The sequence below is a fragment of the Lissotriton helveticus genome, chromosome 3_1 (assembly GCF_964261635.1).
Source record: "Lissotriton helveticus chromosome 3_1, aLisHel1.1, whole genome shotgun sequence".
NCBI lineage: Eukaryota > Metazoa > Chordata > Amphibia > Caudata > Salamandridae > Lissotriton > Lissotriton helveticus.
The window spans coordinates 411258387-411279763 of NC_136061.1; the positions used below are offsets into that span (position 1 = coordinate 411258387).

At 46.8% G+C, this 21377-nt stretch overlaps 1 protein-coding gene across 2 annotated transcripts in view; it reads right to left on the reverse strand.

The window, feature by feature from the left end:
* Nucleotides 1-21377, reverse strand: part of ALS2 (alsin Rho guanine nucleotide exchange factor ALS2) — a 1284778-nt gene that overhangs the window by 677063 nt on the left and 586338 nt on the right. For both annotated transcript variants that reach the window (XM_078680222.1, XM_078680224.1), the window contains one exon: nucleotides 6748-6814. In XM_078680222.1, the coding sequence (XP_078536348.1) occupies nucleotides 6748-6814 (67 nt within the window). The remainder of the gene's footprint in view (nucleotides 1-6747; nucleotides 6815-21377) is intronic.

A 21377-nucleotide genomic window follows, 5' to 3' on the forward strand; every position in this document is an offset into this window, starting at 1 on the left:
CTTTTGCGTGCATTGGAGACCACAAGAGAGTCTAATGGTGCTGGGCCTTTAATATATGCTGGATCTGAAGGGGCAGCTTTATATTTTTTCTCTATTCGTGGGTTGATGACCCGAGTTCTAACTGGGTCTTTGAAGACTTCTGGAGCATGCTTAAGAACTCCCTTAAGCATGGGTAAAATTGACGCGGACCATTGTGCTTTGGCAAAGATATACATTAGGAAGTCTTCTTCTACAGTGTCAGTATGTAGGTCAACCCCATGGTATCGTGCAGCCCTATGTATTAGTTGATTAAATCCCATAGTGTCTTCTGGTGGGGAAGGCCTAGAGGAATATATGTCGTCTTGAGGGTGTTAGGGACGTCTGGAGTGTTATAATCATTCCAAGGGTCAGGTGAGTCTGGAGGAATAGACTAATTTGGTGGCTCACTATCTGCACCACCCTCTGGGTCATCAGAGTTATCATCCCTGTTGTCATCATCTGCTATGGGAGAAGGTGTAGGGGAGTGCTGTGGTAGGGGAGGAGGCGGTGATGGTATATGTGGAGGAGTAGAGAGAGGAGGAGGAGAAGGAATCCTTAGAGGAGAGGTAGCGATGTCCTTCTTATTTGGATGAGGACAGGTGTAGGTGTGTCCAATGGTCGTTTTTTTTTAACTAAGAGTTAGTCGACCAGTGTTTGGATCCTTAACCAAAGTCTTTTGTGCAGGGTCTGGATGAAATAATTCCTCTGCGGGAGGCAGATCCTTTGGTGCGGAGGGCTTTTTTGGCACCGAGCTATGAGCTTCTTTTGGCTTTGAAGCTTGTTGTTTGGCAGTGTCTTTAGCCAGGAAAGTATGTGCCTTTTTCGGCTCCGATGATTTTTTCGGTTCCGATGATTTTTTCAACTACGATGATTTTTTCGACTCCGAAGCGGGTTTGCTTGGGTCCGAGTGTGGTTTCGGTGCCGAGGAGCTAACACTAGGCGTCGGCGCTGATTGTTTCGATGCCGTCGTGGAGGCCGACGATGGTATCTTTTTCGGTGCCGGTAGATGTGCGCCGGCACCGTGGGTAGGCTGACTCGGGCCAGACTCGCCTGAAGGCTTAGTGGGCTTCTTAGCCGAGCTTGAAGGCGGGGCATTGGAAGCAGTGTCTCGGTGAGCACCCGAGGGCGAGGGTGTGACTGAAGCCTTTTTTGAATGTGTCGAGAAAGGGTCGGGGTCGACGTTCTTACTTAAGACCCTCTGTGCCGGGGTGATGTCCTCGACTTCGGAATCTTCGGCCTCGGAGTTGCTGTCGACGCCATGTTGTTGTTCTGGGGCGTCGACGCCCTCTTGGAAGATGTCGTCTGGAATCGGAGCTGATGAACGAGCCATTGTTCTCCGAGCTCTTCGGTCCTGGATCGTCTTCTTGGAGCAGAAAGAGGCACAAGCGGAACAGTCAGGATTGCGCGCCAAAGGAAATCGGTTCCAACACGGAGCGCTGAAAACACATCCGAGCCTGGTGGCGGAAAAAAACAATCTGGGGATAGAGCCGATTCCCATGCGCAGTATGATCCAAAGGAGGAGTCACCTATCCTGAGACTTCCAAAGACTTTCTAGAACAAAAACAAACTGCAAACATCTGGGCCCAACACTAGGTGGCCATCTATGCACAGTGTGTAATCTGCAGCTCATATGCCTCGAACATATATATATATATATATATATATATATATATATATATATATATATATATATATATAACTAACCGCTCCACTCGCACCAGCCTGTTGCACTCAGAGGCGGGTGCCTGCCAGTCGGGGGTGCACCCGACACAATATTTCGCTCCAACAATCCCTCCCCGTAATCCACGGGAACCAGGAGGCAGCACTCCAAAGGTAGGTACACAAATCAATTTTATTTACTCTCAAAGCGCTTTCGGCACTCGGCCTTCGTCAGTGATGAGACGCTGACCATCTACCACATCATGTATTTAAACACCCGCGTTGCTCGGGTAATCAACATAAAGATAGGACTCCCATACTCAAAATCATTAAAGTGGCGGTCGCCATCTTAGAGTGGTGTATATCGCAATGTGTAAATCATACCACAGTGTATCTAATTGAATAAATTAAACAACATACACAAAGCGAAAAAATGCAAATCATGAAATCACGCCCTGTATGGGCTTATTTTGCAATATACTTTTTCTAAAGTCACATGTTCTTCTTTTTGTTGATAAAGTTGTTAATCGAGTGCCTAGGGGGCTAAGGATCTATACTATCCCCGCGTATGAAAACCCTGACCCACAGCTATTGGACGCATGGGCAGAGCATACCGCCCAGTCATGTAAGGGCAGTCTAATGATATTGGTACGCTTTGCCTGGTCTGATAGAGAGAAAGCATTAGCGGAGATCAAAGATATTGAACATGACCTTTCGAAAGAGCAGGATCAATCTAAACTGGAAGAAAAACGTGAAGCAATGAAGAAAAGATTGAAAAAATATGAGGAGAAGATTAAGCTTAGAAAGGAAGAGAAATTTGAGAGGGATGAAAAGGATTATCGGATGGGAAGAGTGCTCACTTTCTCAAAAAAGTATGACCAATCACGCAAAGAATTAAAACTGAAGAAAAAGAAGCAATCCGGGACAAGTATTCCCGTACCGGAAACCTCGGAATCATCATTAACTGGAGATGAGGTTTCGAGCGAGGATGGCCATGAAGATGTAACTGAGCCCTCGGGTTTTCAGGAGGAGTACGAAGTGATGCGCGCAAAACAGTATCCAGGGGGCAAAGGCAAACCCCCGGAAAGAAGAACACAAAGAGGAAGACGAGGAGGGGGGGCTGGAGCCGCAAAAATCGTAGGCTCGCCACCCGTAACAAGGAGCATGAGGAGGGCCTTCAAGAAGAATACATAGGCACCGATGATAATCTTACAATTGTAAACTTGACACCGAAAATCCTGACCACCGAGGAACAAAATATCTTGAAATTGGGACTCACTTTTTGTCCTGAAAAGACCTTCGAGTTTACGCAAACACGAATAGACCTATTTAAGTACACCCGCAAATTAAAGCTGTACAAATATTTCAAACAGAAACCTCCCTTACCTAAACCGGCGGCGGCCGGTGACAAAGAGGAAAGTATGTTGCTATGCAAAGACCTAGTGGGTATTCGATCTCTAGAAGAATTGAGAAGGGAGATAGATGAAGATGACACAGCTAATCTAAGCAATACACAGATGGTGACACATATGGAAGTACAGCAAAGAGGGGGTGCTACCAATTTCAAACCAGGTTCCACTTTCATGCCTATGATGGCAGCGGATGCTATAGACACCTTTTCTGAAGCAGTCATTCAGGATTTAAAAACTCTCAGATGTAAACATGTTACCGATTATGGAAGATCTAATTTCACTTATAAGCAAAGAATAGCTCTAAAGAAGCTCTGTGATGATTCGTCCCTGGTGTGCAAACCCTCGGATAAAGGAGGAAATATTGTGCTGCTAACCAAAATGCAATATGAGCAAGAAGCACTGCGGCAATTGAATGATCCCAAAACATATGCAAGAGTGAACGAATCTACATATAATAAGAGCATCAAAGACTACCACGATATGATATTAAAGTGGTACAACAGCAATATGCTTAATGGTAATGAACATTTGTTTCTGAGATGCCTAAATCCAACAACTCCGACCTTTTATTATCTACCTAAGATACACAAGGATCCGGTAAATCCCCCTGGGCGGCCTATTGTAGCCTCGCAGGGCAGCTTGACTGAAAATCTGTCTATATATGTGGACTCTTTTCTTTCACCTCATGTTGTCAATTTGAAATCCTATCTGAAGGATACAAAACACTTCTTGAACAATATTCAAAAGATGGTTTGGCTAGATGGATATACTATGATGGTCGTTGACATTGCTAGCTTGTACACGTGCATTGAGCATGAAGAAGGGATACAAGCCATTTCCTGGTTTCTGGAGAGGAGGCCAGTGAAGTATTACGAACATAATAAAATGTTGATTGAATTTCTAAGATTTTGCCTCGAGAATAATATCTTCCTTTTTGGAACTAACCTCTACAAGCAGCTAACAGGCGTGGCAATGGGCACTTGCTCGGCACCGAGCTTTGCGAATTTATTCGTGGGGCATTGGGAGGAGCGGGTAGCCTGGTCCAATACCAACACCAAATGGAACAACCTGGTGAAATGTTGGTACCGTTATATCGATGACCTGTTCATTATCATCGAAGGATCAGTGGAGATGGCTGAGGAATACCTGGAGGTTTTGAATAACAATGAGAATAATCTAAGATTTACAGGAGAAATTAGCCAAAAGGAAGTACATTACCTGGATCTGACTATTTTCATAGAAGGAGGCAATCTGCACACCAAACTTTTCAGAAAAGCCACCGCAGGAAATTCAACACTATATGCCACCAGCGGGCATCCAAAAAGTTTGGTGAATAGTATACCCTATGGTGAGCTCTTAAGGATAAGGAGGAACAATACTAAAGACAATGAGTTCAAAAAAGCAGCAAACAACTGTATACAAAGGTTCAAGGAAAGAGGATACAATGCAATCATACTCAAACAAGCACTGAATAAAGTTGAAAACCTTGACAGGAGCAAGCTGCTGGAAGACAAAACTCATGAAGATAACAAATCCGAAACCGGACAATTCCGATTAATAACCACTTATTCACGGAATTCTGGAGATATCAAACGCATCCTGCGTAAACATTGGAATATCCTGATGACGGACAATGTTATCAAGCAAGATCTGCCCTCCCATCCACTGATCACATTCAGAAAAGCAAGAGCACTAAAAGACTATTTGGTCCATAGCCACCATGATGAACTGAAACCCAAACCTAAAATCGAACCTATGAAAGGTTTCTTTCCATGTGGACGATGTAAGGCGTGCAAGGGAAGCAAGCGTGTAACTCAGTACAGCATCCCGGGTGTCAAGGACCCTAAGAGAATTTCCAAATTCCTCACATGTACCACGCCTTATGTAGTATACTGTCTCACATGTCCTTGTGGCAGAAGGTATGTGGGAAGTACTACCAATCCGGTGAAATTGCGGATCCTGGAACACCAGAGAGCGATCCAGAATGCAGATGCAAGTTATCCTGTTGCGAGACATTTTGATAAAGAGCATGCACGCAACAGAGAATTGCTCACTTTCTTTTGCCTGGATTCTATCCCTGTGAGCGTCAGGGGGGGTGACAGACTCTTAAAGTTAAGAAGGCTGGAATCACGGTACATTATAGACCTGTTGAGCAAAACACCAACAGGACTGAATATGCATGAGGACCTAGCTGTACACCTGGGATGAGTTGATTTGAATTGACAGTTACATTGCTTCACGTTCTTTATTTGTCTAATTATGAGGAACGAATTCTTTTTGAACTTTTTTCCAGGAGGATTGTGTTATGTTGTATATAAAATGATAAATGCATGCCCATCCAGGGCTTTATCAACAAAAAGAAGAACATGTGACTTTAGAAAAAGTATATTGCAAAATAAGCCCATACAGGGCGTGATTTCATGATTTGCATTTTTTCGCTTTGTGTATGTTGTTTAATTTATTCAATTAGATACACTGTGGTATGATTTACACATTGCGATATACACCACTCTAAGATGGCGACCGCCACTTTAATGATTTTGAGTATGGGAGTCCTATCTTTATGTTGATTACCCGAGCAACGCGGGTGTTTAAATACATGATGTGGTAGATGGTCAGCGTCTCATCACTGACGAAGGCCGAGTGCCGAAAGCGCTTTGAGAGTAAATAAAATTGATTTGTGTACCTACCTTTGGAGTGCTGCCTCCTGGTTCCCGTGGATTACGGGGAGGGATTGTTGGAGCGAAATATATATATATATATATAAATATATATACACACACACAGACACTCACACATTGTCTCAGGGGGATGGGGAACTCTTCATTTTGTTCACTGTCAATATATTACTAATCATTTGTATTCTGTCTATTGATCATTGCAGCACATATATTCTATACAAAAAACATGATGGTTCAATAAATATTGAAAGCACCCCACTGTGTATTTCTTGAAGAACTCTCTGAGAGAAAGAGAGCATGAGTGACTGAACAAAAAAGTTGTAGATTTGTTACCACAATTCTTGTGAGAGCTCAGGGTTGTCATGTTCTGTGGTTGTCAAAACCATTTGCTACCAGTCTAGATTCAGCAATGCATATGGTGGCACTGTGGGCTACCTAGTCTCTACGACAACATATGCTGCAGGGGTGCACCGAAGCAGCCTGGCACCATCCCTACGTTTATGGTGCAAACGCGCAGTTCCTACTGGTAAGTGGGGAACTACATGACAATATTATTTTTATAGCTTATAAATGTCTAATATATCACAACAGTCTTGCAGGAAATATGCTGGCATAGGCAAATTAGTCTGACAAAGAGGGTTACCTACCTTTACACTAATAATTTATGAAGCAATAACAAACACAAGTACCAAAGCCAGTGTTCCCAACTGTTAAGGTGTATTTTTTTAAAGCATTGACCAACTTGTTTTTCTAAGCATAAAGAACGAGGCATGAATAACAACTGTTTGTCATTATGACTGCAACACAAAATGTAATTTTCTGCCACCGCCGATCAACCCATTTAACAACTTTGATCCACAATAGTAAAGATTGCACACCAAATCCTGCATGTGGCAGCGAAATATTTGGTCCAAATTTCCATTACAAACAGTATGTAAAGATCAGAGTTCTCAACAAATAAAAATTACTTTTCGTACCTTCTCTTGTGCAGTTGATGCTATTAGGATGAACTGTTCTTCTGGCATTGTGAGTTTTATACCACTCCTGTCAGGGTAAACAGTAAGAAGTACCATCAGGAAAATCTATTCTCTATCCAATTCGAATATATTTTCATGGAACTAAGCAACAAACGTTAGCAGATGTGTTTTTCCTGCCTAATTGTATTACTTTATTATTTAAAAAGTAGGCTCAATCATACGTGCTCTATAGCGTTAAACACTATAAACTATAAACTATGAACGTACTACATGAAAATTCCAGAGCGCAATTGCTTCTTCACTGTATCACCGTCTGGGAAACTTGAGTCAGACTGGAACAGGATCAGAAAGTACACTGCAACTTTATGGGCACAGACTACATACCCTTGTAAGCCCTAAGTAGCTTTAGAGTACAGATCAGCATACATATTCACAATGACATTCAAAAACTCAAAGATGACAGAACACGGGTAAAGCTATGAGAGTGTTTTCCTCATCCAAAACACAGAAATATAGAAATTAGTTGTTGGACCCGGCCTCATGGCGTGGTCCTACCCCTCCCGCATGGCGGGCCCAGGACGACATCGGCCCTCCACCCAGCCTCAGGCAGCCCTTTTGCCCGACACTGCACGCCCTAACATTGTTGGTCCGGTCACCATCCCGGACCCCCACTACCGGCCTGGCTCCATCATGGGCCCCTCACGACCTAAGCACGAGGCCGCGCCCGACTCCATCTTGGGCCCACCACGTCCCGACCACGTGGCCTCGGCCCCGGCCCAGGCCCCAGCGAAGCCCAGACAACGAGGCACCAAGATCCACCCAGGTGGTCGAGTGGCCACTCGACAGATCCCGGAGGAGGGGAGTTTCGATGGCCCTCCAACCGTCCCCGGACACCTGGTATCGATCGCCCCCGGCATCCCTGGGTGCTGGCCCCACCCCCCTGCTGGGTGTCTGGACACCATCTCCCCGGCCCCTCTGACCCCCAAGCGCGAGGGTCCGGACATCAAAGGACTCCAGTCCTATATCTGGGCCAGCCCCGGAGTAGGACGGCAGTTGTATCCTGGACTGGAAAGCCCTGCTGACGCTGTCACAGCCGACCCCAGAAGAACTCATTTCCTGGAACCTGAAGAGAACTTGAGAGCCTGCTGGCGCTGCCGCGGCCCACCTTTGCCGAACCATCTTGCGAGCCTGCTGGCGCTGCCGCGGCCCACCTTTGCCGAACCATCTTGGGAGCCTGCTGGCGCTGCCGCGGCCCACCTTTGCCGAACCATCTTGCGAGCCTGCTGGCGCTGCCGCGGCCCACCCTTGCCGAACCATCTTGAGAGCCTGCTGGCGCTGCCGCGGCCCACCTCTGCCGAACCATCTTGCGAGCCTGCTGGCGCTGCCGCGGCCCACCTTTGCCGAACCATCTTGCGAGCCTGCTGGCGCTGCCGCGGCCCACCTTTGCCGAACCACCTTGCGAGCCTGCTGGCGCTGCCGCAGCCCACCTTTGCCGAACCATCTTGCGAGCCTGCTGGCGTTGCCGTGGCTCGACCGCTCGGAACCCCCGGCTCGAGGATTGAGAGCTGTGCGCAGGGTATCCCTTCATACTCCTCAACCGATTTTGTCCCGCTTCCCTGACCCCCCTTGTTCGAGACTTTACAGACCCCTCGGTCTGCTTGTACATATCGCTGGGAACCAGCGGCCTTTATTTCCTGATAAAGCTTACGAACTCGACCTCTGGTGTGGTGTCCATTTGTAGTGTGGGGTTACTCTGCTGTGCGATCCTAGGAGAGGGCCCGTACCCAGGAGGCCTCTCAGTAACACTCGGCTACTTCTTGACGGAGAGGGGGACCTAGGGGTGGTCAGTCAGACATCTTCTGCCTCCCCCGGGATCGCCTTTCTAACATTTGTCTTTTGTAAACTTCCCAACAAAGGTTTGTAAAAACACACTCTATCCTATAAATTGCTCTAATTCATTTTAACTGAGAAAAGTACTGCAGCTTCCTCAATTGTTGTGCAGATGTACTGGCAATAGTCGAGCTAATCTCTTCCATGTTACTACATCACTGAATATCACAAGCTAAAAAAAAAAATTCTAACCCTCAATCAAGATTGGTGCCCTGGGCTGATAGGTAAATGTCGAGAGGCCCACCACAGTGTCTTCTCACAAAAGCACTTGCAATGAAAACCACTCCTGTCAATATTCCTATGGGCGCAGCTCTTTTCAAATAGGATCTGTTTGACTCTAAATGATGGCCCGGGTTGACCAGATAACACCTAAATGCTGCATACAGTACAACTTCATGGGTTTATTTATTCATTAATCTGACACTTCATTCGACATAGACTCCTGGTAGGTTGGTTTCTGATTACAGTCAGGCTATCCTGAGGCAAACCCACTTGAATACAAATCAAGATCTAAGAATACAGACAGGTTGCATATTGGTAAAATGTTAGGGCCTCTGCAGTGATGAGGAAAACTCCTTAACAGGCATATCATCTTGACAACTCATGCCCTAAAACCCTTAGATACAGGTGGGCACTAACAGAATAATCTTACCTCCTTGGCTTCTCCAATTTTTTTTAGAGCAATCTGGGTATTAGAGGTGTTCGAGTAAAGACATCTAGAAACGAATTTGCCAAATTAGTCAACTATGTAACTCCTATAAACCCGGGACCTTGCCAAGGCAAGAGCAATATCGCTCTCTAGAAGACAACAGGACTAATTCACAAAGGTGAATCTATGAGCGTACATTTTCACCTAGTTGTATTTATGTTCATAGCTACATGTGACTTTCTACCTAAATCAAATCCACTAATTCTGGAGTATTTAAAGAGGTACCACCCCACATCACCTCAGTGCCGGTCACGTAATCACTAGACACAGAAAACATACTATCCAGGCAAAATGATATAACATTCTACTGCAGTCCGATATAAAAACGAATTTAGCAGTATTGGAAAACATTTAAAAGCATAAATGCAAGTTGAAAGACTATATAACTGTATACATACAATAAATAATTTCAATAAATCAAAGGATAAATCCTAAAAATCACTATGCATATAAATATGTGTATCGTTATATTAAAGACAATCAATTAATGTCATGACTAATCATGGATAGTAAAACTTGATAACAAACTACTTGTGGGCATATGGTACAAATTCCCTTATTAAGGCTAGCAGCAAGGAATGGTCAATGTGCAAAACTGTGCAAAAAAGTGCAAAATAGGAAGAATTGTGCAAAAAGTGCTATAAAGAGCTAACTGTGTGATAAATATTATATATGTCTATAAATAACATTAGCATCAGATATGACACCTGACTACATGTTAAAAATCATTTAAATAACACAGTATCATCATCACAGTTAAAAAAGTGCAAAGAACTATAATATATAAATGGAAAAAGAGGCAGTAGAAAATAGTGGAGAAAACGTAGGAAATAGTTGATTCTCTATGTTTTCAGAAAGTTACTCATATTCCACTACTTTACTAGACACAATGAGGAACAAGCATTTGCAATGCAATAGGTCTCGCATTAGGAAAGTTTGAGCTATTGGTCTTGTAAACGCCAATTTTTTTATTTATGTGTTGGTTTTGAAAATAGCGAAACTAATAGCTTTGTCATTTCCAATGCCAATACTTATAACTTTTGTAAATGTGACACTTATAGCAGAAGAGAGAAGCATTACAACATTTACCCTTATGATGTGTCCCTCTGGAATACATAATGCAAGCGCATTGGCTTTGTTAATGTTTGAAATATTTTTAAATTGCTGTGCACCTCTTAGTATCGACCCGTTTGCAGATTCAGGAAATCTTTCTAAACAGCCTCTTGTGAAGACGGGAACTTAGCTACACTGCACACGCCCCGCCAAAACATTTTTGGAATTGTTACTTAGGAAGGGTTTAATCGGAAGGACATTACTGACCGTTACGTCGTGACAGGTATTGATACAGTGATAGGGGGAGAATTTTTTCACCCGGGAGAATTCTTTCACCCGGGAGAATTCTTTCACCCGGGAATTACCAATACCACAGGCATTGGTAATTCCCAGTAGCAAAATTCTGTTCAGTTATCAGTTGGAGGGCTGGGCAAAGGGAATATCTGGGAAGGCCATTATTTGCATGCTGAATTCATCCTTTTCTCCAGGAAAAAAACAGGACCTTTTTCCCATTAACATTAACATTTCATCAGGGTTTGCCTTGCGAAATATGAACTTGGGATGCTCCCAGTGCGCGTGCTTTCTCGGCTAACACATTGGGATTACGTCATACGTTTAATAAGAGCCTAAATTAAAACGGCGACTGACTCTTCCAGCACCAAGGAATCCTTTAGTCGGTCCCGGTGCCCCTGCCTGTCCTTTCATCCCACCAGCAATGTCTGCCTGTATGATTCTTGCCTGTGTTTGCACGTGTTGTCTGTCTGTCACACACAGGTAAGAGTGCTGTCTATGTGTGTCTTTGTGTACAGTTGTGCATTTACGTGCTTTCTTGGTGTGTAAATAGTGATTTTATGTGTTGTCTGTAATGGTGCCTTTTCTTGTTGTCTTTGTGTGCATGCATGTATGCCTATATGTAAACCTTTTGTGAGGGAATGCCTGACGCCTGTTGGACAGTGTGCATGGATACCTGTTGGCATTTTAATTAGCGTATGCACAATGCAGGTGCGTTATATATGGTCTTTCTCCATCCCTCGGACTCTTTACCTGTCCCAGTCCTTTTTTGGGTGTCTTCAAAGACAGCGCTAGGCGGTCTAGAAGCACATTTCCTGGTGCTCTCCTGACATACATCACTGTGCCTTCCTGGTACACAACACACCCTGTGTTCCCTTGATGCCTGCTGCCCACACGTTCTATATTCCTCTGTACGTCTCCCTTTGTCTGCAACAGGCCGAGGTTATTTTGGGCTGCATCTTCGCCCACGTTTATGTGTCACTGCCCTGTGTTCAAGAGTGTGCAAGGGGGTGTGTTGGTCTCTTTACAACATAAGCACACAAGTCGGGTATTGGGTACGTTTGCAACACTGCAAAGTCGTCGTCCCCCCCTCCCCCTTGCTGAGACCATTGCCGTGCACACAGCCTACACCGGTGTACTATAGACACGCCCCAAACATTTCGCCGAGCGACAGACAGCTCATTCGGATAAACCAGATAAACATAAGTAAAAAATAAATACCGCCTTCGGGTGAAGTCCGCGCTATATAAAAATGCATAAATACATAAAGAAATAAATTCCGCCTTCGGGTAAAGTCCGCGCTATATAAAAATGCATAAATAACTAAATTAATAAGTACCGCAAATAACCGCCGTCACTGTGCCGGCCTGCGACCAGGAAGTCAGGCAGGCCGGCGCGACAACAGGAAACAGGAAGTAGGAGGGCGGGAGCCTACCCCGCCTCCAACGGAAGAGCCGCGATGGGAGCCACGTTTGAAGCACCGGAGCTGGCAGGAGCCTACCCTGCGGGTGCCGAAGGAGGGAAGAAGAGTCCTGCTGCCGGGCCCTGCAGCTGAGGAGAGCCGCCGCAGGAATGAAGCCGGTGAGTGGGTTGCTGAGCAGGGCAGGGGAGCATGTGTGCGCGCGATATGTGCGCGCGCGAGTGCGGGGGGGGGGGCGGGCTGTGTATGTGTGTGTGCGTGCGTGTGTGTATGTGTCTGGAGTGCGTGTGTGTGACTGTGGGGGAGGGGGGTGTGTGTGAGCGAGTGTCTGTGCCGTGTGCCTGTATGTGTGTGCCTGCGTGTGCATGCGCTCGCCTGTGTGTGCGCATGCAGAGGGGTGGGGGGTGGGGGCTGCCTATATGTAAAGCGCTCTGATACCTGATTCGGTTCGGGCTGAAAAAAAAAAAAAAATGGCTGAGTTACTCTGCGCATGCGCGGGTGAGACGCGCGCTGCCGCGGTGAAAACTGCGAAGGAAACGCTCGTGCACATTGGTGTCCACATTCCCATTAACGGGCAACAATAGTTGTCGAGACAGACACTCTCAATGCTCACGCATTGAGAGTACGTCTGCTCGACCTAAAGACAGACACTCTCAATGCTCTCGCATTGAGAGTACGTCTGCTCGACCTAAAAACTGATAGTGACCTAGCAGTTTGAACGAGAGCCTTTCAAAATATTATAACTGGAAAATACCAGTAAGTCTTTTAGGCGAACAGTAAAATACAACGAAAGCAAGAGGGTATTTCCATATTCTAATCCATGTGCAAAAATGCTATGTGCAAAGTTGCTAATAAATAGAATATAAAAATACAAAGTTGAAAAAGTACAAAAATACAAATATACAAAAATACAGAAATACAAAAACCCCAGGACCTGGCCTATCCAGGGGTTATTCAAAAGCAAGCAAGTGAGCCCTTGCTTGCTTCTTTAAAAAATATTTCTTGCAAATTCGCATATATCGAGATTTGGCGGCAAAATTCTTTAAAAAAGAATGCTTGTTTTTAGTCTTCTCATACTAAGAAGAAGAGTTTTGTGTTTAGTATATTTGTTTTTGAAAATTAGGGGCCCTTTTTGATCTACTGACACTTGGCTGTACTTTAAACCACCATCGTAATGTTTCCTGACACTTACTTACTAAGCATTAGTATGTAACATTGAGGCATTAGACCTCCTGGCAACTTAAGTAAGCTACATTCTTGGGGGCACTAGACCGCCAGTATTGTAGATACGTGCAGGAACACTTCTGCAGTTTGTTTTGGCTGGGACTTGGTGCAGCAACAATGCAAGATTGCCTAGCCTGGGATTTTGGGCGACATCTTGAAGTCGGGTTTAAAGATTTAGGGCCAGATGTAGGTGGGCCATTACCGGTCGGTAAACCCGAAATTCGGTAAATTTCAGGCTTACCGACCGGTATTGGGCCATTTCCTATGTAGGGGATGATTCGGTAAATACCGAATCGGTATTTACTGATTAGGTATTTACTGAATCATTATTTACCGAATCGGTAAATGACATGTAGGAAGCACTTTAAAGAGTGCTCATGTGCTTTAAGGATTCGTTATTTACCACCAACTATTAGTTGGTGGTAAATAACGAATACCTTTGAAAATGCACATTTGTGCATTTTCAACTGTGCCATGTGACAGACATACATGCCCTTAGGGCATGTATGTGTGCCACATGTGCACCCAAGCACTATTCAGGGGTGCAACAGGGTGTCAATGTGACACCCTGCCACCCTTGACTCTTTCCCTATTTTACCGAATCGGTATTTACCAATTCGGTAATTGACATTCATTCCTATGGGCCTCCAGGCCCATAGGAATGAATGGCAATTATCGAATCGGTAAATACCGATTCGGTAAATACCAAACCTTAACGATTCGGTAATTTTTACCGAATTATTTGCTACATAGCATTTACCGATTCTAAAATACCGAATCGGTAAAATTCGGTATTTTAGAAGCGGTAAATACTATTTACCTACATCTGGCCCCAGATGTTTTCTTAAAATCACTCGTATTTTGTATTTATATTCATGAAATCAAGCCTTATTTAGAAATGTGTACATGGATTACCATATTGAAAGAACACTCAACACTCGAAGAGACTGAAGGGAGCGAACAGAGCACCCGCCCCGAAAAAATCCCATCAAAGCAAAGAGCCGCCCCCCTACCCTACCTCCTAAAGAGGCAACGGCAGTGGAAATGAATGGATTAATATATGAAGGGCAATTTGTAACCAAGGAATGGATCTCTTTGCAAGACAGCCAGAAACCATATATTGTAACTGTAAAGGACAAGACTGGAACAACATGACTCACGACAAGGGACCAGAAGTGAGCAACAACAACAAAGGATGCCCACCACACCCCCCACAATGACCTATGAACTGTATCATAGTCAATAAGAAGCACAACCCAAGCGACTGCAGCAGAGGCTAGGAGACCCCAAAGCAATGGGGAGAATAGACGAGGGCGGAGGGAGGGCAGATGAACATGAAAATCTCCACGCCGGAGCAATCAGGGTGGAGGAACTTGGAAAATCACAGAACTAAGCCACCCAAGAGCCAAAATGGCGGAGAGCCACGGTGCCAAAACAGAATGACACACCCTGCCCCGAAGGCAGGTGAACTAGAAAACCCTTCAGGACGACCAATGCTACCTGCACGGAGGCAAGTGGGTAGCATCCCACCTGAAAAGGCTCTCGTAGAACGTGGATGATGGGTGGGCGTTAAGAAATCTGCGGCTAGACTGTGTCTCTACCAGATACATCGTTACCGAAGCTAAGTAACTCGTTCATCTGATAGAGACATCCAGCCTCAGATTCCTTAACTTAGAATAGATAACAAAGCCATACCCCATGGGAAGAGGGTCTGCGATTGAAAGCCACCAAGTTCCCAAGGGAAGTAAACTGTCAAGAACAAAGACAAAAACAAGGTGGGGACAGCAATGCCAGCGCGACTGACACCTGACCCATAAAGCTGACACTAGGCCACGAAGGAAAAAGTGGTACATGAGCAAGGGAAGCCAGGTACCACAATCGGTCAGAGGGCGGTACAAGTGTACTAAGTGAACAATGGCAGAATGCCACAGCTGCCACGAAAAGAGGGAAACTAAGAATAGAATCCCAGAAGTCGTAAGAGGCAAAAGCCCCAGCGAAGGGACTGAAAAAGAATTACAGCTTCAGAACACACAATAGGAGCGGGACAGCATCAGGTGCCAGCAATGAAACACCAGTGGCAGAAGGCATCATGCCGAGACATACAAACTAAATCCACCAGGAGATACACAGACGTGAACCACTAGAAAGCACGGACCAGACAGTGTGTACCATGATAACCACACCACTGCATGGGCCAATGAAGCATGAGCCGACAGAGAAGGCTGCTGCAGCAGGAGGTAGTCAACTTCACCCAAAGGCACAATGGCGAAGGTCCACCGGCAAGCCGGATGCACCCAAGCTATCCTCATGAGGGTGAGAGGGGGAGAGAGAGACAAAGAGGAAATCTGGGACAACCCCCAGAAAACACTGCAGGGAAACCCCACACGCATGCCTGCCCTCTCATGTGCATACAAGCACATAGAAACAGAAGAAAAAGTCAGGAAAGTGACAACCCAGGGGAAACTAGTAGAGAGCCCTGAGAGTCGCCCAAAAGGCACAACAGCACCGATGTGAATGTAGCAGGACAGACAAGTCCAGGAACAAAGAAGAGAAGACAACCCCCTCCCCCTGATTAGCATAGGAAAGGCAGAGTCATCGCAAAACAGGCGGGAATTTGACCTCCACACTAAGGAAGAAGAGGAAGTCAGTAACCCTCAGACACAGAATGTCTGAAAAAGTATAGCCATAGATCGGATGATGCCGGAAAACATCCAAGGATAGAACAAGACTTCAGAAAAAAGCGACAGAGACCAGGAGGAGAAACACCAGTGCTGTGTGCAGGAACAACAGAAAAAAAACAAAGTTTATGCCGGGAACCTATCGAGGGAAAGACAACAGGTATCAGCGCAGGCGAAAACCCTACCACCCACATGCAACCCCCAACAGGGAACGCCCAAGTCTTTTCCAACACCAGGGAAGAAAACAACACAGCCAAGACAGTGGCTCAAGGAACACTATGGTTCCCCCATGATACCGCACAAACCCGATGCGGACCCACAGATGGCGCCTGCCCAGAACCAAGAAGAGACCGGGCCAAAGCAAGATGGAACAAAGCGCCCACAGGGACACACACCCACGCCCAAGATAGCCAAAGTGCTAAAGGCAGAACTTAAGGCGAAAAGAAGAGCCAAATATAAGGCAGGAAAATGTGAACCCCCGTTTGGGGCGAGCCAGAACTGCAGAAACCCAACAACACACAGAAGCAGACTGCATCCAAAGAAACAGGAGAGTGCCACGGAACAACCATAGGCAGGAAAGAAGCTCAAGGAGAGGGTCACGCCTGCCCGTTGGTCTCAACAGAGGAGATGTCCCACCACGGCAGGAAGCATAGAACAAAGGGGAATGCAACATAACAAAGGAGAGATCCACGGGAGCCTTCGAAACTTTTTGGCAAGGAAGAGCAGCTACACAATAGCCAGCAAATACCCCACATAGGGAAGTCACATCCCTTGAAAAAACTAGGGACACCTCTTGAGTCAAGCTCATAAGCAGATGTCGAAAAGAATGATCCTAAACAGCTGACCCAGCTGCACCATTAGGAGGAAAAAGACACGGCTGAACAGCCATACAGACTGTCTGGGCAATAATGTCTTGACCAGAGATGGAAATTATAAAAGCAGGGTCAATACTGCATATGAAAAAACAAGTCCTCCAAAAGGACAAAAAACCTGTCAGTCATCAAAATCCAGAGAGGAGGCGTCGGACCACTGAGTCGGCATGACTATCAAACAAATGGTCCCCATCAAAGGGCAGATCCCTGAGTCGCTCCTGGACATTGTCAGGGAAACTGCCATCACTGAGCCACGCATGGCGATGGAGAGCAACTGACCTGGCCATTGCCCGACCCACGGAGTCAGTGGTGTCCATGGAAGACTGGATGGAAAACTGTGCCAAGTTGCGGCCATCCCGAACAAGTCAGACAAGGTTAGCACGAGGGCCCTTCTCCAAGGAGGGAAGGAGTCACTCGACAGAGTCCCAGAGGGCAAAAGTGGCCCGAGCAAACATGCTGGACATGTTCAAAGATCGAAGGCCTGATCTGGTGAACGCAAAGACACTTCCGCCACACGACTTCAACCACCTAGACTCCTGAGTGGGAGGAAGCAATGGAGGAGGAGATGAAGGGAACGCTGCCTGGACTACAAGTCCGTGAACCCTAGGTTGGAGGGACAAACAGGCAGGGTCGTCTAGAGCTGGGCAATGGCAATGCACAATAGCGTGACTCACAGCATCCCCCAAAGAGAGTCAGGCCCAAGTACCTTAAAGGACATCATACAAGGACCTGCCAAAAGGCAACAATGGCTCCACATCCACCGTGTCCTGGTGGAGAAGATCCAACATAGGATCCAAAGGCAGGCAGACAGAGGGCGGCTGCAATTGCAAGATATCCGCAGCCCTGCAAACTGCCCGTGCAAACTCAGCACCAGCCTCCGTGGCCAGGCCAGGCAGAGACAGCAAGTCATCCGTTGGGAATGGCTGTAGGCCTGGCCGTCCACCCAACGACAGAGACCCTGCAAAATGCTGAGCCAACCAGTGCCCCATGGTCCCCTGCTCTGCTCTGGGCCCCTGCTCCATGGGGCAGTGAAATAACCCCAGGGGTGGCGAACCCACTGGGGTCACGTCCTCTACTAGCAAAAAAATAGCCGGGGAAGGAACCAGCGCCGACCGACCTCGAGACGGCATCGGATCGACGTCGACGACGATCCCTGGAGAGGCCTTGTCCCCGCGGCGTGGGCCGGCATCGACCTGACCTCCACCAAGGCCGGAGTCAGTGGGGAGGAAGAATGTTGACTCGGAGTCGAGCTCCGTGCTCCAGCCGCCTCCTGCAACGACGCAGGGAGCCCCGCAAGGCTGTGCAAAGGCGCATCAGGAGGGCCAGATGTTGCAGTGGGATGCCCTTCTGTGCCATGCCCTGACATCGTGACCCCGAACTCGCGAACCCCCGACCTGAGTCCCTACTCCCATTGTGGGGCCCGAAGACACGCCAGGGAGAGGAGGTGACACAAAGATGGCCTGCAGAGCCTTGGAATAGTCTTCTATCTGGGTCCGAGTCACACCCACACCAGGAAACGGTGGGTAGGCTGGGGCCAACTCCTGAGGGCCCGTGTCTGGTGAAAACCGGGAACGGCCCCAACGTCCCACTTGCGCGAGGTTGACGGCCTCCGTGACTTCTTCTGGTGCTTACCTGATGTAGGCGAGCGGCGTCCACGGGAACGACTCCGGGACCTGTCCCGGACATGAACCTCAGCGTTGGAAGAAGAACTGCGCCGCATCGATCCCTCCGCTGGAGAGGGCGACCAGTGCAGTGAGGATTCTGACTGGGACAGCCAGGCGGACAACATCTTCATCCGTTGTTCCCGCAGGGACTGTGATTTCAGCTGCCGGCACTCGACGGAGTCGTGGTGCTTGCCCAGGCACCACGTACAGATTTTGTGGGGGTCCGTCGCCGACATTTACCGCAAACAGGACGCACACGATTTGAAGCCCAAAGGCATTGCACACTGTTTCTGACGCGAAAAAACTTTGTGAAGGCCTGAAAAGAACAGGCCAGAGGAACCACTTCTCCCAGATCCACGTTGGGACACGGAAAAAATAGAAAATGACGTCAGCACGCCGGGGGGAGGGGGGCCTCTGTGGTTCCATTGACGTCACTTCTGTGGACCACGTCAGGACGGAGCTGGGAGATGCCACCCCCTGGCGTGTAGAGGTACTGCTTGGGAAAAAGTTTTCCGGATCCAGTATGACTCCTGGGGAATAGTCTAAGTTAAGGAATCTGCAGCTAGATGTCTCTATCAGATCCACTTGTTACGCCAATAGGTGTACGAGTTACTGCACTGTATGACCAGAAACCCTGGCAGGCTACTGTTAGTGCCTCTGTAAGCTCTTACAGAGTGCATGTCACTGATATGCACACTGCCGCCGGATCGGTCTCTTTATTACTCAGTGCATCACTGATTGCTCTTTTGTACACACTTAAATATGGTGTCTTCACTTTACCACCTAATGAGCCTTTAAAAAAGTGTGCATGCGTGGTTATAGTCGCACCTCTGTAAGATGGTGTCCACTGTGCGCTACTTGATACGACACTGCTCGTCTTTCTAGAAATAGTGTGCGCATCACTGACTGTTACATCGTGCTGACCCCGACAATCTTTCACGGGACAACCTAAATGCTCGTTTACCATAGTGTATGGCGTCCTCAGGCAAGATGATTGCGATCTACTTGTACACACACGACTGGCTGTCAAAATTTGAAAAAAATGTGCAGATTAACCATAAGTGGTTATGCTGTTTCTTGTTTTATAAAACTGGTGGATACAGTATCTGCCTTCAGATTCCTAACCTTTTGAATTATCTCAATGCACAGTATTTCACGGAAATCTTTCTCCTCAGCGAGAACGTCAAAATGGAACGGCTCTATATGTGACTCTGTGTGCTGTCGTCGGAGCCATAAGAAGACCTCGTTGATACAGAGGATGATCCACCTGGACAGCGTTCTCTTGTGGACTGCCTTGCCCACATATCTGATGAAGAGTTGATCGTCCAACCTGAAGTCCTTAGTTCTGTCCAGGTAGAAGCTGACCGCCCTCTTGGGGTCCAGGCGATGAAGTCTCTCCTCTTCCTTTGAAGGATGAGGGCGAGCATAGAAAGAGGGTAAGGTGATGGACTGCCCCAAGTGGAAAGGATGGACCACCTCAGGCAGGAAAGCAGCTGCGGTCCTAAGAACCATCTAATCCGCATAGAAAGAAGTAAAAAGAGGCTTGGAACTAAGAGCCTGCAGCTCACTAGAAATATTTTTTGAAATGCTAGAAACCTTAAGGGATTGCTATGCAAAGGTTCAAAGGATGAACCCATCATAAATGTAAGAACCAAATGAAAGTCGCACTGAGACATGATAAAAGGAGTGGGAGGAAGCATATTTCTCAGACCCTTAATCAATCTCATAACTATGGGAGATTTAAACAACATGGGTTGATCTGGTAAAAAGAGAAAAGCTGACAAGGCCAACGGAATCATGGGCCAGTAGGCACACCAGTAAGGTTCACAACTCTGGCAAACAAGCCAAACATTGCATTTAAAATACGATTTATCTTTATCCGGAGCAGTGTAAGTTGGATATGTTGCATCCGGTACCACAGGTTCTGGAGCAGTTCAAGGAGGCATCAAGTTTGGCTCTGGTTGCGGCATCGGGCACACCGGAGCCAGAGGTGGAGTAAATGACTTCAGCAACAGTGGAGGCGTTGCATATCTCAAAGCCGGTGGAGTCACTGCCCTCGGAGTCAGAGATGAGGCTGAAGTCACCCCCCAGTGAAGGAGTAGGAGAAATCTCTTACCTGCAATGACGTCTGGGGCTCGGGTGACAAGGACTTCGGAGTCACATCTTTGAGGAGCAACCCAAGAACCATTGCACCGCTTCCTCTTGTGCTTCTTAGAAGACCGCAAAGTATGTGGAGTCATCAACTGGAGCAGGTCAAGATCTCCTGTAACATTACTTCTGCTTTTTGGTCTTGGCCATGAATAACTTGACCTCCCCTCTCCTTCAGTGCCTTCCGATTCATGCGCTTGCATGAAGTGCATTCCTGATGTCATGACTCGACGAGAGGCACCATAAACAGTCTTTATGGGGGTCAGGGATGGACATCTATCCCCCTCACTATGGCTTGAAACCCGACTTCCGGGGAGTAGTCATCTTCGACGGCTACAAAGTCGCGAAAACAGCAACAAAAAAACTCCCACTAATGGAAAGCCTGGGAAAAAAACATTACGCATTGGCGGCGCGCAAAAAAGGGAACTGACATCAGCACGCCGACGAGGTCTTCTTATGGCTCCGATGACTTCACACAGGGACGCATGCGGAGTCATTCCATTGTGACATCTTCGTTGACATGGGACAGCTAAGGAAAATAGTTTTCGTGGAATGTGGCACATTGGGGTAATTCAAAAGATGAGGAATCCACAGGCAGATGTTAAAGTGTTACTCACTAACAGAAAAACAAGGAAATAGATCAGAGTAAAACTAAAGGAAACAACACGAGGCTAGTCAAGA